Raw genomic sequence first — 17,237 nt, forward strand, 5'->3', positions numbered from 1 at the left:
GTGAACTTGCCACTGGCTGCCGCAAGAGAGGAGCTCCAAAGAAAAGATACAAGGACTCCCTGAAGCAACAACTCAGCCTCGGGCATATTGATCACCATAACTGGTCCACTCTGGCCTCTAATCGGGAGGCCTGGAGACAGACCATTTATAACGCTGCTGATGCTTTTGAGAAGGCACGCAGGATCACTCTTGAGGAGAAAAGACAACGCAGAAAGAATCGAACCTTGCAGAATATACCATCTAAGGAGTCTTTCTGCTGTGTCTTTTGCAACCGGACTTGCCTTTCTCGTATTGGCCTTTTTAGCCACCAACGCGCTTGCATGAAAAATGGGTAGAGCCCTTCCCAAATCTTCGTTCGCGAAGCCTAGCCATGAATTCCTCCATCAGAAGCATAGAAAAGGAATCACTTCCTGCAGACACATGAAATATTAGGAGTGGGTTGATGTATTTCTTAGCTTCGTAACGGCCTTTAAAAGCAGATCAGTGAAGGTAGCAGGGGGAGGGAGACACTAGTTAAGCTATTTTTGATCTATAAAGTAATTCGAATTCCCTGTAACCACATGCTAGAGGACTGAGGAGGCAGTGTCCAACCGCAGCACAGTGGGCAGATGACATTACGGGCGCGCCGAAAGTATCCCCAAGCACTGCAGTTTGAATCAAAGAAAAGCTCTGTCCTTGGCACGCGCGCCACAGAGGGTCGGGCAGATCACGGCACCCGGGCATCCCGCAAAGTAGGCGGGGCACCCGGGGGCGACCTGTACCCGCGCAAAAATTCCTCTCACATTGGCAGTGAGGACCCGGGCGTCACCCCGGGTCGTTATTTTCCTTACTCATAAGTTTAAGGCATAAACACTCACTCTCCGCTCCGCCGGCAGACCTCTGCGCGCTAGCTATAAGGTCACGGCGAGCTGCTTCCCACGTTATCTCATAATGAATAAGTTTAATGACGGTTCCTTTAAGCTCCTGCGCGGTCCCTGTCCCTTCTGCACCACGGAGCCGCTGCCGCGAGCAGAACCGCACCGGGAATCGTATGCAAATGAGCGGCTCTGGGGCCGCGGGGGGTTGTGGGCGCTCTCCGCCGCACGGGGCGGGGCCGAGGGCGGGGCCCGCCGAGCTTCTGGGGGCGGGGTGATGGCCGGAAGTCCTACGGTGTCACCTCCGGGGCTTCCTTGCTGCGTCTTGTCGTTGGGCCCCGCCACAAGATGGCGGACCTGTCTCTGGACGAGCTCATACGGAAACGCGGCGTGACGGTGAAGGGGAGGTGAGCGGTCGGAGGGCGGCGCAGCGCCCCGGGCCTGGCGGCCCCTGGCCGTTATTCGCGTCTCCTTTCCGGCGGCCCCGGTCCGGGTGCTGCGGGCCGCAGTTGCCTCGGCGCGGCCCGGCCGTGCTCCCGCCCTCGAGCTCCCATTGGTCCGGCCGTTGGGCTGCGGGGCCGCGCCGCGATGCGATTGGTGGCGGCGGCCGTCGGTCAGGGCTGGGCGGGGGCGGCCCCCCCACCTCGCCCCCAGCCCGGCGCTGCCCCGGCGGGGCAGGGGCACCCACCGCCATATCCCTTCTGCTTTCCCTCGGGAGTCTCGGCACCAACCCTGCGCTGTCTCTGCTGCCTCCTGCTCCTCCCCGCCGACTAACCCAGCGCTGCTCCCCGTACTGGGGTCGGCGCCCCTCAGCCCCCTCGGTATCCGGGCCGCAGGTGTTGTCCGGGCACTGCCCGGAGGTGCCCGGTCCCCCCGCCCTCCCCGGAGCGGCTCGGTGCATTGTGGGAGAGCCGCGGGAGGGTGGAGGTGCTCAGGGAGCCGTAACCGACGGGGCCGATGGGCGAGACTGCCAGGGCTTCGCCTGCATCGCTGCCCGACCCTCGGAGGCTGTAGTTCCTGTAGCGTAGCTAATGGTGCTCCGACAGATTGTTTGAAATGCTTGTGTGGATGTGGAGCATGTTGCAGATCAGCTCCAGGATCAGCTTGATTCTTTGTACAGCAGCTGTCGCCGGTGTAGGCTGGGCCATTTACTCCAGTGCAGCAGCTGGCAGTTCTTACCTGGCATCTCCTTCGGTAGCTTTTCATTTTCCCTTTTGCCATACTCTCTTGATGCTTCTGAAGATTTTGTCCGTGGATTTTCCCCCACCTGTGTTAGCTCAGCATGCTTTTGCTTTGTTCGGGTTTTTTTTGTTGTTGCTCTTTTTATTTATTACTCTTAGTTTTTTAACTCTGAATGTATACACACTTACATGTCTCGAGTAATATTTTGAAATTTATCTGCTAACATACTAGCAAAACATTCAAACATATTTAAATCCTAGTCTAGACAAAGCCTTGGCTTTGCACTTTCATTCGTGTTATCCTGCATATTTGAAACAGTCTTAGGCTGCTTACTATGCCCCAAGTACCTACTTTATCCTTTTTCAAATCCCTCCTTAACTCTCATTTCTTCCAGGAGTTCTTCCTGCTTTTATTTGCTGAACAATAATCCCACTGTAAGAATTTTTGTGCCTTACACTTCTCTTGTTTGTCATGTTTAGCTCACTGTATAGATTCCTGAGGTAGCAAACTTGACTTTGTGAAGGCTGGATAAACTGAGTAAACTGAAATCCTTGTATCCATGCTGTTCAGTGCTCTAGATGAAATGGTAGAAAAATCTTAACCAATGAAATGTACTAATCCACAAAATATTCAAGTGAGAACTTGGAATTCTGAAAAGTGAATTAGATGTTTGAGATCCGTTTTTATTTCAGGTGCTATGGCACAAAGTACCTAAGTAGTTAATGCTATTGTAGGGTAAGCAGTTATCTATGGAGGGGAGTTGTTTACTAGGATAAACACAAGTCTTCAGAAATTATGTAATCCTCAGTACAGAGTTTCCTAACCAATTTCATTGGTGTCATTAACAGTTTTAACTAATGCTGTCTTAAATGCTGATACATGTATTTCTTGTTTTATTTTGACCTCTTTCATGCTCAGTTAGAAAGAACCACTCATCAAGCCCTTTGTGGCACTCTAAAGAAATCCTTTCAACATAGCTAAGTCAATGCTTTTTAAAATTGTGAGGGAAGTTTTGCTCTGTGGCTGTTACTTTATGTGTATTTTTAGTCTTCTGTATTATTTTGTATATATTTTAATAAATGGTCTTAATAATACTCTTGTTTCTTCTACCTGTTGTGCTTTGGCTGTATGAGAGAGCAGCTATAGGGTTCTTAGCTCGGTAACAAAATGGGACCCCAGTCCCAGCTCTCCAGATGTCTGGACACAAGAATGAAAGAGACAGAGGCAGAGGTTCAGTCTTTCCTCTCCTTGTTTTATTTTACAAATCTCTCCACCGAATACACATGACTGTAAATGTGTATATATATAATGTTAAGATTGTGGGGTTAGATCAGGAAGTACTGATATAAAGCTGTATGAAGAGTGGAAATAACATCATCATTTGATTTTGTGATGTTAACCTTTTGAGTATGACAACAAATTCTAGATACCTACTTTTAGACTTTATAGTACTGGATGACACATTTCAGAAAGCAGATGAACACTGTAGCCCTCTAACTTATTTTGAGTTTTAAAAAGTCAACAAGAATATTTTTTTAGTACCTTAACTTTAAAATTTCTCTTAGTACTTTGTCATCCTTTTTTTAAAAAAAAAGAAATCCAATGGAGAAGAAGGACACTTAAAAATACTTACAAGAGGAAGTGGATTAAAAAATCAGATAAGCTGTTTTGGTTTTTAGGGCAGATTTTGAAAAAAGTGTATCAGACCTGTAACAAGAAGCTAGTTTTACCTTTCACTCCGTATTGTGCTGCTTCTTAGGAATACTTGTGTACAAGTGCAAATATGGTCCTTTCTGTGGGCTGTTATCTTTCTGTGCTCAGTATTGTGATAATGATGTGTTTAAAAAGTAAAGGCCATTGAGTGCAGTAGTTCTGTTAGTAGATTAAAGAAGAGGCAGTCATATTAAAAAGTAATTTGACTGGTAACTATTCTTGCTGGAAGCTAATCAACCTTGAAACTGGTGGCTTTGAACTGAGATTGTTGCTGGTGCTTGTCCATCGTAAAATCCAAGTTGCTGTACTCCCCCAAATCTAACCTTGCAACCCAGAATTCTTGAAATGGTGTAGTTCCATGTTTCCTTTGTACTGGGCTATATTATTGTATTACAAAAGATACTTTAGCAGACCTGTTCAGTCCTAGGGCTAGAAAGTCTGTTTCTGTTCCTCTTTGTCTTTAAAGGTTTCTGCAAAGTACCTGAGCTGTTGAATTTTGGTTAAATATAGTATGTACTTAGCACAGCTGAAGTCAGACCCTATCGTTTGTAAATGTGATCTTAAGGATGGATTTTGGAAATCAGTTCCTTAGCTGTTTATGTAGAAAGTAAAATCCAGCATAAAACAGCTTAGGAACTCTGCTTTTGTATTTATCTGAGTGGATTTCTGTGTGGTCATAATAAGCTTTTATTTGCAGCAACACAAATACTTTTATTGACACTGTATCACATAATGTCTGAAACTCTCTTTTTTTTTTTTTTTTGCTCCTCAGACTTAACACAAGGCCAGTGTTTGGAGGTGTAAGATCTCGCACTGGAATCCAGCAAAATCTTCTAAATAGATCATCATCAGCTGTCAGCTTCCAGAGGACATTTGATGCCCGACAGAAGATTGGACTCACTGATGCCCGACACAAACTGGGGGTTAAAGATGCCCGTGAAAAACTAGTTCAAAAGGACGCTCGGTTCAAAATCAAAGGGAAGGTGCAGGATGCTCGAGAGATGTTGAATTCCCGTAAGCAGCAAAGTGTTGCTGCCGAAAAGGTGACCAAAGTGGTGGATGCCAGAGAGAAGATCAGCTTAAAAAGGAGCGTTCCAGCTGCTGTGAGCCCAGCTATGGGGACAGTAAATCTAGCCATGAAAATCACCAAAACAATCCAAGTAGGTGAAGCAAGTCACCTCTGAGCCCCTCAGTTAATCTACAGCAGTGCAGTAGACATGTTAATACATTAATATGTTCATATGTTTACAGTAGAAGCGACGATGGTACAGTTTGTTCCAGCCTGTGGGGCAGGATTCTGATCTGTTTCTGTGTCCTTGCAGCTGCTTGGGGCTTTTTGTAGAACCACACCTTTCATTTACACTTTAATTTTGGGACCAAAAAAACTAAAGCAGTGCTCCTGTCAGCTTTAAAGCAGATGCCTTGAATGGTTAAGTAGTCTCTTTCCCACCTAAATGCAAAGAAAATGGTGCAGGTTTTTTTGTCATCCTTAAACCTTTCATCTTTGCAAGTCTGATGTGGTGGAATGTCCTGTCTAGGTAACTGGTTTATCCTAGGGGTAAGATAACAGTTTAGAATATACAGCTGTGTTTGTATCTAAGAAGATCTAAAATTCAATGAGCTCTTCTACAATTTTCTCTTTTTATACTTGTCTGGTTTTCAGGAAAGCCCTGATTTCCAGGGATTTGCCTGATTACATGATGCATTCCTGCTGAGGCTCAAGATTTATTTCATTTCTGTTATACTCAGTTGGTCAGCCTGACCTGCTGATTTCCTTGGCCAGTTTTCTAATTGCACTTTGCTATGTGTGCAGCAACTTGATTCTTAGCCAGCTTCCTTGAGAAACAATTGGTGTTGAACTCTGTTAGGTACTGTGGGCAGACTCAGAAGTTTCCAAACTGTCAGGGTTGTTGTTTGAGATTTTGCTCCTCACCTCTGCAAGCATGGGACTGAAGTTCCTAGCCTCTCTCTTTCATTTTTGTCCTCCCCAAAATCAGCAGCGTGCTTACACATAGAAAATTCTCGTCAGTTTGAAAGCCTTGATGAGTCTGCTTTCTGTTCAGCTGTGGGTTTTGCTCAGGAGTATCAAACATGTTTCTTCTGTAAATTAGCCTAGGAAGTTTCCCGCTGCTCTGCGTGAGAAAGGACTCTTGTGGCTGTAAGAAGGGCTAATCGCAGAGCAATAGAGCAGTCTGTTCAGTAGTCATTAATTAGTATGGTAATTAGTACTCTTGCTGTCCTAAGCCAAATCACCACCATCAACCATTAGGAGTTGAACATTTTCTATAAAGTTCCTAGGAGTTAAAGTAGTTTCCAGAGACTTGGTGCAGTGGCTGCTTCTTCTGACCGTTTGTTTTTTGGTTTTTTTTTTTGGTGACTTGGTTTGACCAATGGTATTTTCTGTTTGTTAGACAACATAGTACAAGGAAAAATACTATAGAGTATAATGGTGATTCAGACTGTAGACAGAACCTTGCACATGAGCAATTATCTAATAATTTTTAAAAATACTTACACTAAAATTCCAAATTACCCATGACCCTCCTATCTTCCCAATATTGAGCAGTCAGACTAGAGTATCTTGGTCCAAGGTGTAGCACACAGCTCTAAATGTCCTGTCCTGGGGTCTTGTTTCTCATAAAGCAAGGAGAAGTCTTTGAAACCCAAAGAATTTCTGTAGATCTGCTGCTGTTTCTGTAGGATGGGTATCCTTGTTTCTGAATTGTTTAGCAAATTGAAACATGAGGGTGTAATGGTGTAAGTTACAGTCTAGAGAAAATGCAAATCTGAAGATTTTACTGCCTGTGTGGAGTATCTTTGTAAGAAAATCCATTTTTTTCTGTGATGGAGAGCTTCCAGCTTTTCCAAAAAACAAAATGGTGTTTTTGAGGGCACTGTTGCACTATTTCAGTTATTGAACAGCTATATTCCCTGACTGCTTCTGTTGTGGCGTCCCTGTTTCGCATTGTAAAGGGTTCAGAAGGAGCAGCTACACTATCCTGTGCATGATTTTATTCCACTACAGCTTATTCCAGCTGTAATGTTATGGGGCAGTATATGCTTCTCCTTTAAAATGGAACTGAATTGTGTTGTGTCCCAGCTTGTTGAGTTTAATAGAGATACTCATGTTTGGTTGCCTACAGAATGAAAGAAGAGATGCTTACTTTCTGATTTACCCCATTCATGGTTTTGTATTGGCAGAAATGTAGCCTGGCAGGGCTATCCCTTCCCAATTATCTTGGACTAAAACCTAAGTAATTTGAATCAGTTTCTTTGCGTGGCCTTAGGTTTTAATTTCTTCAATTTAAGTGAGTCTCTCTCATATTGAACATATTACAGGAAGCATATATCTAAGAGCATATTGTTGTAATATACTTTAAAGCAAGAAGGTATCAACTAACAGCTCTGATCTTCTGAAATGGGGACCTGAGGGACTGTAATATTTAATGTTTTGGTTCTTTTTCTCTAACTGTAGCAGAAGGCACCAGTTCCTGGACACTCTCATCCAGCAGGAATGAGGATCAATGTGGTGAACAACCACACACACAAACAGGTGTGTACCTGCTCTGTGCTCTGTTTGTTACCTATGGCAGGGAAGGAAATCTGTCCATAAACATTAGCAGGTGCAAAGAAAACTCGAAGTAGGAAAGGAAAGTGTTTGGTAATTCTCCATCAGCTTGGTTTCCTATTCTTGTGTGATTAAGATACTTTCATGGTAATTGAGGTTTTCATTTAGTATAATTGATCTTGTTTCCTTGCGTGTTGTGTGAATGAGAAGTAGATATGCCTGTATGTGCTGATGTGTTTTGTTCTCTAGAGACCGTGACCTTTAGCTCTCTCTTTCTGTTAATTTCTCAGTGACACCACATCAGATCAGGTTGTTGGTTGTATTGATTCACCATGCTGCCAGCACTTCAGAGAATTGATATGATTGTATATGGTCAAATGTGCTTCAGTGAGATGGGAGAAGGTATAACCTTCCTGTGAAAAAATCCCAGCTCTGGGTACCTGCTGGAAACGTGATAGTGAATGATGTTAACTAGTATTCTGATGTAGTTTCAAAGTTGCCATATCCCTTATCAAGCAGATTTTGAGAAAGATCCTAGAATTTGTGCCATCTCTTCCGGTACTTTGTCACAGCCCCCAGCCATTCAACCACCTTACTACCTTGGATGTTTTCAGAGAGGAATTACGTGTTTCTGTTACTTGTGTTATTTTGTGTGTATACACATAAAGTGTTACATGAAGTATTGGAAAACTGACATTCACAATATCGTGTCCTTTTTTGATTGGGTTTTTTTTTGGCCTTGATTATGGTAACTTTAGCTTTTGTGTATGTTACCTTTATGCTGGCCTGCTACCCTCACCTATCCCAGATGCTGTCACTTAAGGAAGTGTCTTCATTATTCTCACCTTATCCCTGTACGCCTAGAATCCATTTTATTTGTCTCAAACTCAAGTCCATTGTCCTGATGGCTAGTGTTTTTCCCAGCTCTTTTATTTCCTGCACAATTCTCCTCTGTTCTCTCATCCCTTTTGGTTTTTTTCCTTCATAGCATTTCTGTGACTGCTACAACTTCCCTGTTTGTAAATCAGAATCTTGCTGACTATGACAACCCACTGATTTTGCAAGCTCTCATTGCTAATCCCACTGTTTTTCTTTACCTTTCTGCTGAGTTAATGGAAAACTGCTTGGAATTGTGACTTCTTCTGTTCTGGGCAGTGCCATTTGTGTCTAGACTTTTTCTTAACATTATTTAGAGTCTATAAAAAAAATACTTGTGTAGGAGTTCACCTCAGTATTTTAAGGCAGGGCTATGAGCATTAAGTTAAATTGGGAAATTAATTATTCCGTAAACCTTGTAGTGCAGTGTTTTGTAGTACCAGATGGATATGTGCTGTGCTGAGGAAAGCAGGCTATTCCAAAGGAATGTTCAATTTAGGTGTATTTAGCAGGCATCTGCTTAATTAAAAAAAAACAAACCCCAAATTAAAAACCATATGCACAGGCTTCAACTTTAAAGGTAGCAGGGTGCTAAAAATTAAGACGCTGAGGCTTTATTCCAGTAATGTGGTTTCAACAGTCCTAATGAGGTCTAGCGATTAGAGGAATCTGTATGTGATTTCAGCACACTTAGGGAAACAGCTTTGCTGTGGAATTTCGGGAGAAGACTGATAGATTTTACACTGATGTTTTGAAATGGACTTGTGTACCTTCTGTGTCCACGAGCTGCAATGACAGGAGTAAAGTCCAATGCAGTCATGTTCATTACCTGAACGTGGTTGAAGACAAGGGAAAACTACTTATTTTAGAAATGTCTAGATTAAATCTTGTAAACTATTACCTTGCTTCTCTGCAGGGTCTGTATGACATGGAAGATGATGATGAGAGTGTCTCTCCCCTTCCTAGCAAACAGATGAAAATCACCACCACAAACAGTTTCCTGAACAATTCGGTAAGGGATTATCTGAGCAGTCCCCACCATGCCATGCTCACATTATATGGACACACAGGCTTTGGCTTTACAGGGCTTATGGTCTTTTAAAGTATGTAGGTGATGCTTTCTCCTCAAATATTTGCTCTTCACCCCACCCTTCCTTTGTGCCAGTGCTTCTGCTGTTATTTTTGGAACAGAGTTCTTTTAGGGTAGCTGGTTTTATGGGCTCTTTGCAGCTAGAATGTGTGCTTTCTGCCTTGTTGGCAGGTTGCTACATCTTGGCTCTTTACTTCCTTCTTGTTGAGGAAGTGTATTTAACTTATCTTGTTATTGTTTGAGCAAACCAGCAAGAGAAGCTTTCTGCTACTTCTAGAGACTGGGCATCAAAGCAGGAAATCTCTTGCCAGATGAAATCTTAGTTGGCATCTTGTTGGGGAGGACTCTTGCTCTGGAGAAGGTGGAATTCAAGTATGGACAAATGTGAGGTCCTGCTTTTGGCAGGGGATAACCCTCTGCAACTTAAGCTGAGAACTGACTGGCTAGAAAGCAGCTTTGTAGGAAAGAGCCTGGGGGTCCTACTGTGTGATCTGCTAAGAATGAGTTAGTAGTGCATCCTTCCAGCAACAAAGGCCAAATGTAGATGTAGTAAGATCACAGCCAGCAAGTCAAGGAAGGTAATTATTCCTGTTTGGCATTTTGAGAATGCACCTGGAATTCTGTGCCTATTTTGGGGCACTGCGATACAAAGACACTGACTGGAACTATTACAACAGCTGCAACATATTATGTGTGAGGAGAGGGTGAGAGAGCAGTGTCTCAAGGCTGAGAAGGCTGTAGTGAAATCTGTCCACTCTCGCTGTTTGCTGTGTGGTCATGGAAAAGGCAAAAGCCAAAACCCCGGGTTATTTTCAGGGGTGACCCTATAGAAAATGAACCAAAAAATGTGCTGCAGCAAAAAAAATTCTAGTTGGCGAAATTCTCACAGTATTGGTCAGCAGCTGGCACAGCCATTCTTGGATATGCAGTGGTTAACAGATAAGGCCCTGAGCCAATCTGATGTGTCTTTGAAGTTAGCCCTGTTTCAGACATGGGGATTAGACATAGGTTTGCCCTAAGTTATTCTGTGGTCCTGAAGAAGCAAATTCATGCGGTTTTACCATCACACAGGCAGTGTAGTGCAATGATTATCCCCTGGGTTTATTTCCTGGGTATTCAGAATAAAGCTTCTGGCCATTTGTGTTTTTTAAATAATCTTACAAGTTATTTTGGGTTTTTTTTCCAGGAGTAAATTTGTTCTCTCCGGTGTTCAGAGCAGCTTCCAAGCACAGGTTTTAGTCTGGCTTTAAACTCAGGTAGTTCCAACTGCAGAAGTTATGCTTCATGCCGTTGTGTGCCCTAGCTTGGTGTTTCTGAAGAATTATTGCTGTTTGTACCAGGGCTGCTCAATCTTGTTGTTAATGAGCAATCTTTGTGAACACTTTGTAAAGTACTTGAAAATCTTTGGGTGAAAGGAGCTTTTCAAATTCAGATCACATTTTTAAAGTTCATTTAAGAAGAATATGAAAACAAAAAGGGCTTATGAGGGAAGTACTCTTTTGGGATAAACATATCTTTTTATGTTTATGCCCAGAAGCATTAGCTGTTTTTTTTTTTCTTCAGAGCCAAAACTCTCCAGCACTGTAGTGCTTTTGACACTGGGAAGGACATGCAGTTCTTAGTGCATGCTAGTAATACTCTGCTGGTGGTGCTTGAAAAAGAGTGATGACTTTTGTAGGCTGCAGCTCTCAGAGGTACTTTATTTTTTTCTTCCTGTAGACTGGTGTGAGCGGCAATAAATTCTCTCTGTCCAAGACTGTTCCCCTGACTAAAGTGGTCCAAAATGATACGTACACAGCTCCACCTGCACCTCCCTCTCCTATGCGGACGAAGGCCTTGACAAACATGTCTCGGACCTTAGTGACAAAGGAAGAGCCTCCAAAAGAGCCGGCACCTGTTGAGGTGAGCTCCGGGAAGGGGAAGATGCTCTTTACAGGAGTCTCGAAAACATCTGAAACTTGCTATTCATCGGTCATTTGAGCAGCTCATTTCTGCCTGCCTTTCACCATTACTTCTGGGACACACACCATCAAGGTTATTCTGATAGCTGCAATCCATGTCCCAAGAATTTGAAACTAGTCTAAACATCCTTTTCCTCAGAGTTTGAGAGACTGAGAGTTCTCAGATAGTGCATCTTGATTCTCTCAACCTTTCTTTCTGACATAAGAGCACATGATCCTGGAGGAATCCATATTACAGGGAGGTGGCAGTTATTGTTTTGAAACTCCTTGGTGGCTTTCATGTCCCTAGGAGTAGTGTTTTAACACTATTTCCTATGTTGTCTTCTGTCCACTTCAGTTAGCAAGGAGAAAAAAGGATTCTTCCAAATACAGCTTCTTGCTGTACACATGAGACCTCCCAGGCAATTTGTAGACAACCTGCCTGGAATTGGTTTGCCAAATTGGCCTGATGTTGGGTACAGGTAACCCACCAGGTATTTCCAGGCATGTTGAGTTCAGCATCCTCTTGAAGGGCTAGAGCTGTATTTTGGGGGTTGCTGGCTGGTGTAGAGTGCAACAGAGAAACGCTATTAGAAGTATGGGCATGATGAGAGTACCGCGTATGTATGCAGATTAAATTACTGTTATACTTGGCAATAGGAGCAAAAAGTTACTTCAAAGGGAAATTAGCATGGAAAAGGAGCTGCTTTTTGCCGTTGAATGAGCTGGGCTTTTGTAAGCATGGATACTGCCCATTACGAACTGTAGCTCTCTCCTCTGTGTGTGTGTGTGTGTATGCAGAGACATTGCCGGACATTCCCTTACCTATTTCTTAATGCTGTGCTGTCTTGTGCGCTGTATTTCTGACCTTTTTTATGTGATGCATTTGTTTGTGTTGGCAGCTGGCATTCAGTCCTTTGGAAGGCACAAAGATGACCGTAAATAATCTGCATCCTCGAGTCACAGAGGAAGACATTGTTGTGAGTGTTGCTTACTGCCGGACTGTGGATGAATGACACTTCCTTTCCTTATCCTACCTTTTTTGATAAATCAGTTGATCTATGGTGAATGCAATGAAGAGGGGTATGATGTGGTTTAATTTCCTTGCAAAAAACTTTGAGGGTTCCTGATTGTTTTATGTTTTGTTCACGTTTTTTAAAAAAGTGTGTGCTTAAGAAGATAGGAGAAAATCACATTTCTAGGGTGTACTGAGATACCTGACATCACTTAAAAGAAGAGTTCATGCCAAACGATGTTCAGGGTGTTCTCCCTGAACTTGTGCCCCCATCCAGATTATCTAGGGGCTTTCATTCTCATGAGGCTGAGAATGAATCTGGTCTTCCTATGTGGAAAACATTACAGAGTACTGGCCTTGAATTTTTCTGCCTGTGTAAGCTCTATTACTAGTGCAAAGTACTCATACCATAACAAGTACAGTAAGACAAGTGTCCAGATTCTGTCGGGTCATTCCGAGTAGGATGGGTGGTGTGATTAAGAAACTAAGCCATTCTCACTTGGTGCCTTTGATGTGACCATGGTCACAACTAACTCTCTGCCCTCAGGAGTTATTCTGCGTGTGTGGCGCTCTGAAGCGAGCCCGGCTGGTGCACCCTGGAGTGGCTGAGGTAGTATTTGTGAAGAAAGAAGATGCTATCGCAGCATATAAGAAGTACAACAACAGGTGCTTAGATGGTAAGTTTGATGCTAGAGTTGAAATTAGGGTAAATAAATCAATAATTACTTCTCCACCTCAGTGGAAATTTTCAAAGCATCTCAGATGTTCCTATTGCTACCAAGACAGAAGGAATGCTAGAAAATAAGTTCAAGAGCTAGATAATATAATACATTCCCGTGTAACTAGCTGAATATATGCACAGTTTATTTAAGTGAAATAAAAAAACCCACCCACATTTTCATAGAAAAAGAATGCTCAGAGCTGGAGGCAGGGTCCTGGCGAGTCTGCTGATCTAACTTCCAGATGAAATTTATTTTGTTTCTAATCTGGTACCAAGAGCTAGATAGTCCTTAGCAAGGCTTTACTTGCTTGCAGAAAAGCTGTTTGCAAAGTGCAAGTAAAACTAATTGCAATAGTCTCAGGGTGTCGTCAGAGACATTTTGAATTGGAGTTGTAAAACAGTATCAGGTTCTGCATAAAGATTTAACAATGTGATTTTTAACCTGGATCTAACTGCAATGTTGTGTTAGACGGAAATTAGCTGTTAATTTTTAGCTGGAAATAGATGCTTTTTCATTGTCTAGATGAATGACATGTTATGAGTGTCAGATGAGGAGCAGACAGCTAAGAACAGGAAATCCTCTTGTGTCTCTGCTAAGGGCTTTGTACCTCTGTGTAATTTCTTAATTAGTGTGATCCTTCATATTGTACTGAGCGTTTTGGTGGCTTTTCTCTTGCTCTGATTTTGCAACAAAAGATTTATCAGCTGTTCTTTCTCATGTTTCCCCTGTATGTGGAACTCTATTGCCTGCACTGTTGTGTGGTATTTCAAGGATCTGGCCTTACCCCAATTCTGATAGAATGACTTTTTGATTTAGGTCAGCCAATGAAATGCAATCTTCATATGAATGGGAATGTCATCACCTCAGACCAGTCTATATTGCTGTAAGTGTCCTTCGGGTGGGGAAAAGAACCAAACACTTCTGCAAATTCTGTTTTGAGAATTGTTGTCCCATGAATATTTTCCTTCTCTTCCTTTCTGTGGCACAGTATGTTGAGCTGAGTGCAATATAGGTTGACCACATACTGCTCTCAGCCCTGAGGTTCAAAAATAGTCTGAGATGATGCTTTCTTGTGAGGAAAGCGTATTTAAAACCTTTACCTCTAGTATTGGTATGGGTCAACACTGATAACAGTAAATGTAGACATAGTGTTAAATTTTATTCCATAATGAGAGGTTAAATACTGCTTGTTTTTTATCCTCCAGCCGATTGAGCGATACCCCTTCAGTGAAGAAGGAAGGGGAACCACGCCGGTCAAGTGCAAGCACCTCCTCAAATCCCCCAGCTGAAGTGGACCCTGACACTATCTTGAAGGCACTCTTCAAATCCTCAGGGGTCTCTGCCTCTGTGCAGCCCACAGAATTTAAAATTAAACTCTGAGAAGCAGGAGCAAGCAGTGGACTGGAAAACTCATATAAGTTGGGGGGTGGGGAAAGTGCAGGAGTGCAGATGTTATTTGCATTTGCCTGCCTTGAAATTTTTTGTTTTCTATGATCGCTACTTTACTGTATGATAGTGTTTCCTCTTGTGTGTGTACTTTCTGTTTTCATAGTTGGAGTTTTCTTCCATGTTTTTTTTCTCCAAACGAATAACTTCCCCCTTCTGCCAGTAATGTATTACCAAGCATATACCATGTAACTCCATCCTTTACTCCAAAGCCTCCAGTGGCCATTAAAAGTGCACATAGACTTTGAGGGAAGGAGTGGTGATCTCCTCCTCTTTTCTTCTGACTGACCTTTAACTGAAAGGTGCATCCCCTTGATTGTCCACAGGCAAGAACACCACGTTGTTTCTGAAGTTGCTGCACTGGGTACAAAGTCAGGTTGGGCTCCGTACAGGAAGCACCATCTTGCATCTTTGATTTGTATGCATTTGGTGGCATACCACTTCATTCTGGCTGTTGGACATGTTCCTGCTCAGCAGCTGAGACGTTGAGAAGAAGTGTGAAAAACCAAGCTTCCTGTTGTGTATGCCAGCCAACAGAGGCCTTGGGCAGAAAGGACATATGCACAAGTGCACCAGCCATTGTGCTGTGGGAAGGGAGCTTTCAACTCTGGTAGTGCTGTGGGGTTGTACTGGCATTTTTACAATGAATATATTTGCTCTGTAAGGTCAGGTTCTGTTACTCTCCTCTTTCTGGACTGAAAAATTAAGAACCAGTTGTGTTCAGAGCTAGAAGAAATGCAGATATTTCTCTCCCATTAGACTGTATTGCATCCTCCTGCTGATGCAGGGACATTAATTTTGTTCTTACCTTCTAACTCACCCAGTCTCCTATAAAAAGGGAGGACATGGGACCCTTTACCCCTGAAGCAGTCTTATTTTTTGTCTGAGAACTTGCTTCTTTGAGAGATGCCACTTGGGCAGTGTTTGGCTGCTCTGTGGGCATGCTGCTGACATACCTGGATTTGAAGGATGATTGCTGCAGTTATGGCTTCAGAGAGAGGTTTTGGAGCAGAGAGCAGTTAGCACTCTGTAAGGAACACAGGAGAGGAGTGTCAAGTCCTGTGCAGAACCGTGAGGATGTGCTATGGGCCAGTAAGTGTCTGTGACAGGCCACCAGGTGGCACTTCCAGTGCTTCCCATCCTTTGTACGGCATTGTTGCCTTGGATGTTGAAAGTACCAATAGCTTCACTTATTTGTGTTTGTTCAGATTGTGTAAGAGAGGGAAGCTGAGAGCATTTTCCAGAATCTGGTTGGGATTTGAACTTGAATCCTGCTAGCTAGGAGACTAACCTAATCCATTCTGTTCAGCTCTGCTGAGTACCTCTCATAGGTCCAAGTTCCTTTTCTTGGTCAACTCTTATGTTTCTTTTGCTTTCTTGTTCTGTATGAACTCTTTGCTCTATCTGGCTCATGCAAACTATTCCTCTCTCTCACCCTTTTAGCCATGGAAATAACTGAGGACTTGGCAGGACTTGTTTTTATGGAAGACTCTTTTTGGTTAGAAAGCCAAGAACACCATTATTGGTAGGGTGCTTCATGTGAACAGCAGATGTTTGTAGGGGAGGAGACCTAAGACAGCTATTGTTCTCCTTTTTTAGATTGCCCACCAAATACGTGTTTTAATAAAAAAAAAAAGGGGGGGGAAGGGGGAGGAAACATTAGGGGTTGGGGAAGATAATGTATTACCTGTTTCTGAATAAACGTTTGTTATAAAGAGGGTGAATTCTAAGCCTTTTTAGATGCTGTGAAGCAACTAAAGATAAGTGGAGTTGTTCCAACAGTGAGCTAAGGATGTTTTTTAGATGAACAGAAATTTCAAAACTGATAATGCGACAAAGAGCAAGAGGAGCATATGGGTGAGAGAACTGATACTCATCTGCCTTTTAATCTGGATCATAGAAATTAGCAGTTGACTCTTACTACTAAGTCCGGGCTGTTTGTGTCCATCTAATTCCAATTCTCTTGTCACAATAAAAAAGAGCATTTGTTATTGACGGCCTAGTAATTTAAAAAGTAATTTTATAAAATAACAGCTTTGAAACAGGGTACCTGTTCTAGATAAGGTAGGGTGCTTTCATTATCAACCAGGCAGAAAGCTGTGGAAATGTGAAGACATGCATTGTGAGTGCATCTCTTGTCCCTTCTGAGAGAATGGGGAGATTCAGGCATTTTTTAAAATTAAGAGATTCGTGTCCATTTAAAAAGCCAAACAGCAAGATGCACTTTAACTTCCTGTTAAATTGTGCATTGTGTTTAGGTTATCTGTGAGAGTTTATGATGACATTAAAATACTTCCTTGGAAGAACTAGTGCTCCGTTCTCTAGCTCTGTGATATATGACAGTATATTTTTATTTTTTTATAAATTGGTGATGTTAGTGATTCTCTAAACACCACTCCATGATTTGTCTTAGAGCAATGTCTTGGTATACATTGCTCTTCTGTTCTTGGTCAGCTCTTTAAAGTTAATCTTAGTCTTCTAATACACCATAGTATGGCTTCTTTGGTTGGGCACTGAAAAAAGAGTAATCAGTTCTCCCTACTCCTTTTCAGGTAGTTCATCTTGCAGCTCTCCAATTTCTCCTGGTTGTCCTGCAATTGTCATGCTAATCTTATTTGCTTACATAGCACTGACCTCACATCCTCTACATTTGCCCTCATGCAGCATGGTTATATTTTTGGTTGGTTTTTTTTTGTTTGTTTTGTTTTTCATTGTTTTTTCTTCCCCTGGGCTGATAGAGATTATAAACTTGCATATGAAATACTGATTGCCTGCACTAAATTAATGTGCATTAATTTAGTAATTAAATGAAACAACTGGCCAGGACAGGT

The 17,237-nt window shown here is 42.6% G+C and overlaps 1 protein-coding gene and 1 non-coding gene across 3 annotated transcripts; one reads left to right on the forward strand and one right to left on the reverse strand.

Moving 5' to 3' along the window:
• Positions 1–698: 698 nt before the first annotated feature.
• Positions 699–847, reverse strand: LOC113966335. The gene has a single exon (XR_003533792.1). It is a non-coding gene; the product is annotated as a U12 minor spliceosomal RNA (small nuclear RNA).
• A 249-nt stretch (positions 848–1,096) lies between these two features.
• On the forward strand, positions 1,097–16,402 carry POLDIP3 (DNA polymerase delta interacting protein 3). 2 transcript variants are annotated; one of them, XM_027680083.1, is made up of 9 exons: positions 1,097–1,261; positions 4,522–4,909; positions 7,225–7,302; positions 9,110–9,205; positions 11,003–11,185; positions 12,126–12,203; positions 12,786–12,915; positions 13,777–13,843; positions 14,166–16,402. In XM_027680083.1, the coding sequence occupies exons 1-9, from the start codon at positions 1,203–1,205 to the stop codon at positions 14,338–14,340; spliced, it is 1,254 nt and encodes a 417-aa protein (XP_027535884.1). In that variant the 5' UTR covers positions 1,097–1,202; the 3' UTR covers positions 14,341–16,402. The 2 variants fall into 2 exon arrangements, with proteins under 2 accessions (XP_027535884.1, XP_027535885.1); XM_027680084.1 differs by having other exon boundaries at positions 7,228–7,302.
• Positions 16,403–17,237: the final 835 nt, after the last annotated feature.

The sequence above is a fragment of the Neopelma chrysocephalum genome, unplaced genomic scaffold (assembly GCF_003984885.1).
Source record: "Neopelma chrysocephalum unplaced genomic scaffold, ASM398488v2 Primary Assembly neopelma1_59, whole genome shotgun sequence".
NCBI lineage: Eukaryota > Metazoa > Chordata > Aves > Passeriformes > Pipridae > Neopelma > Neopelma chrysocephalum.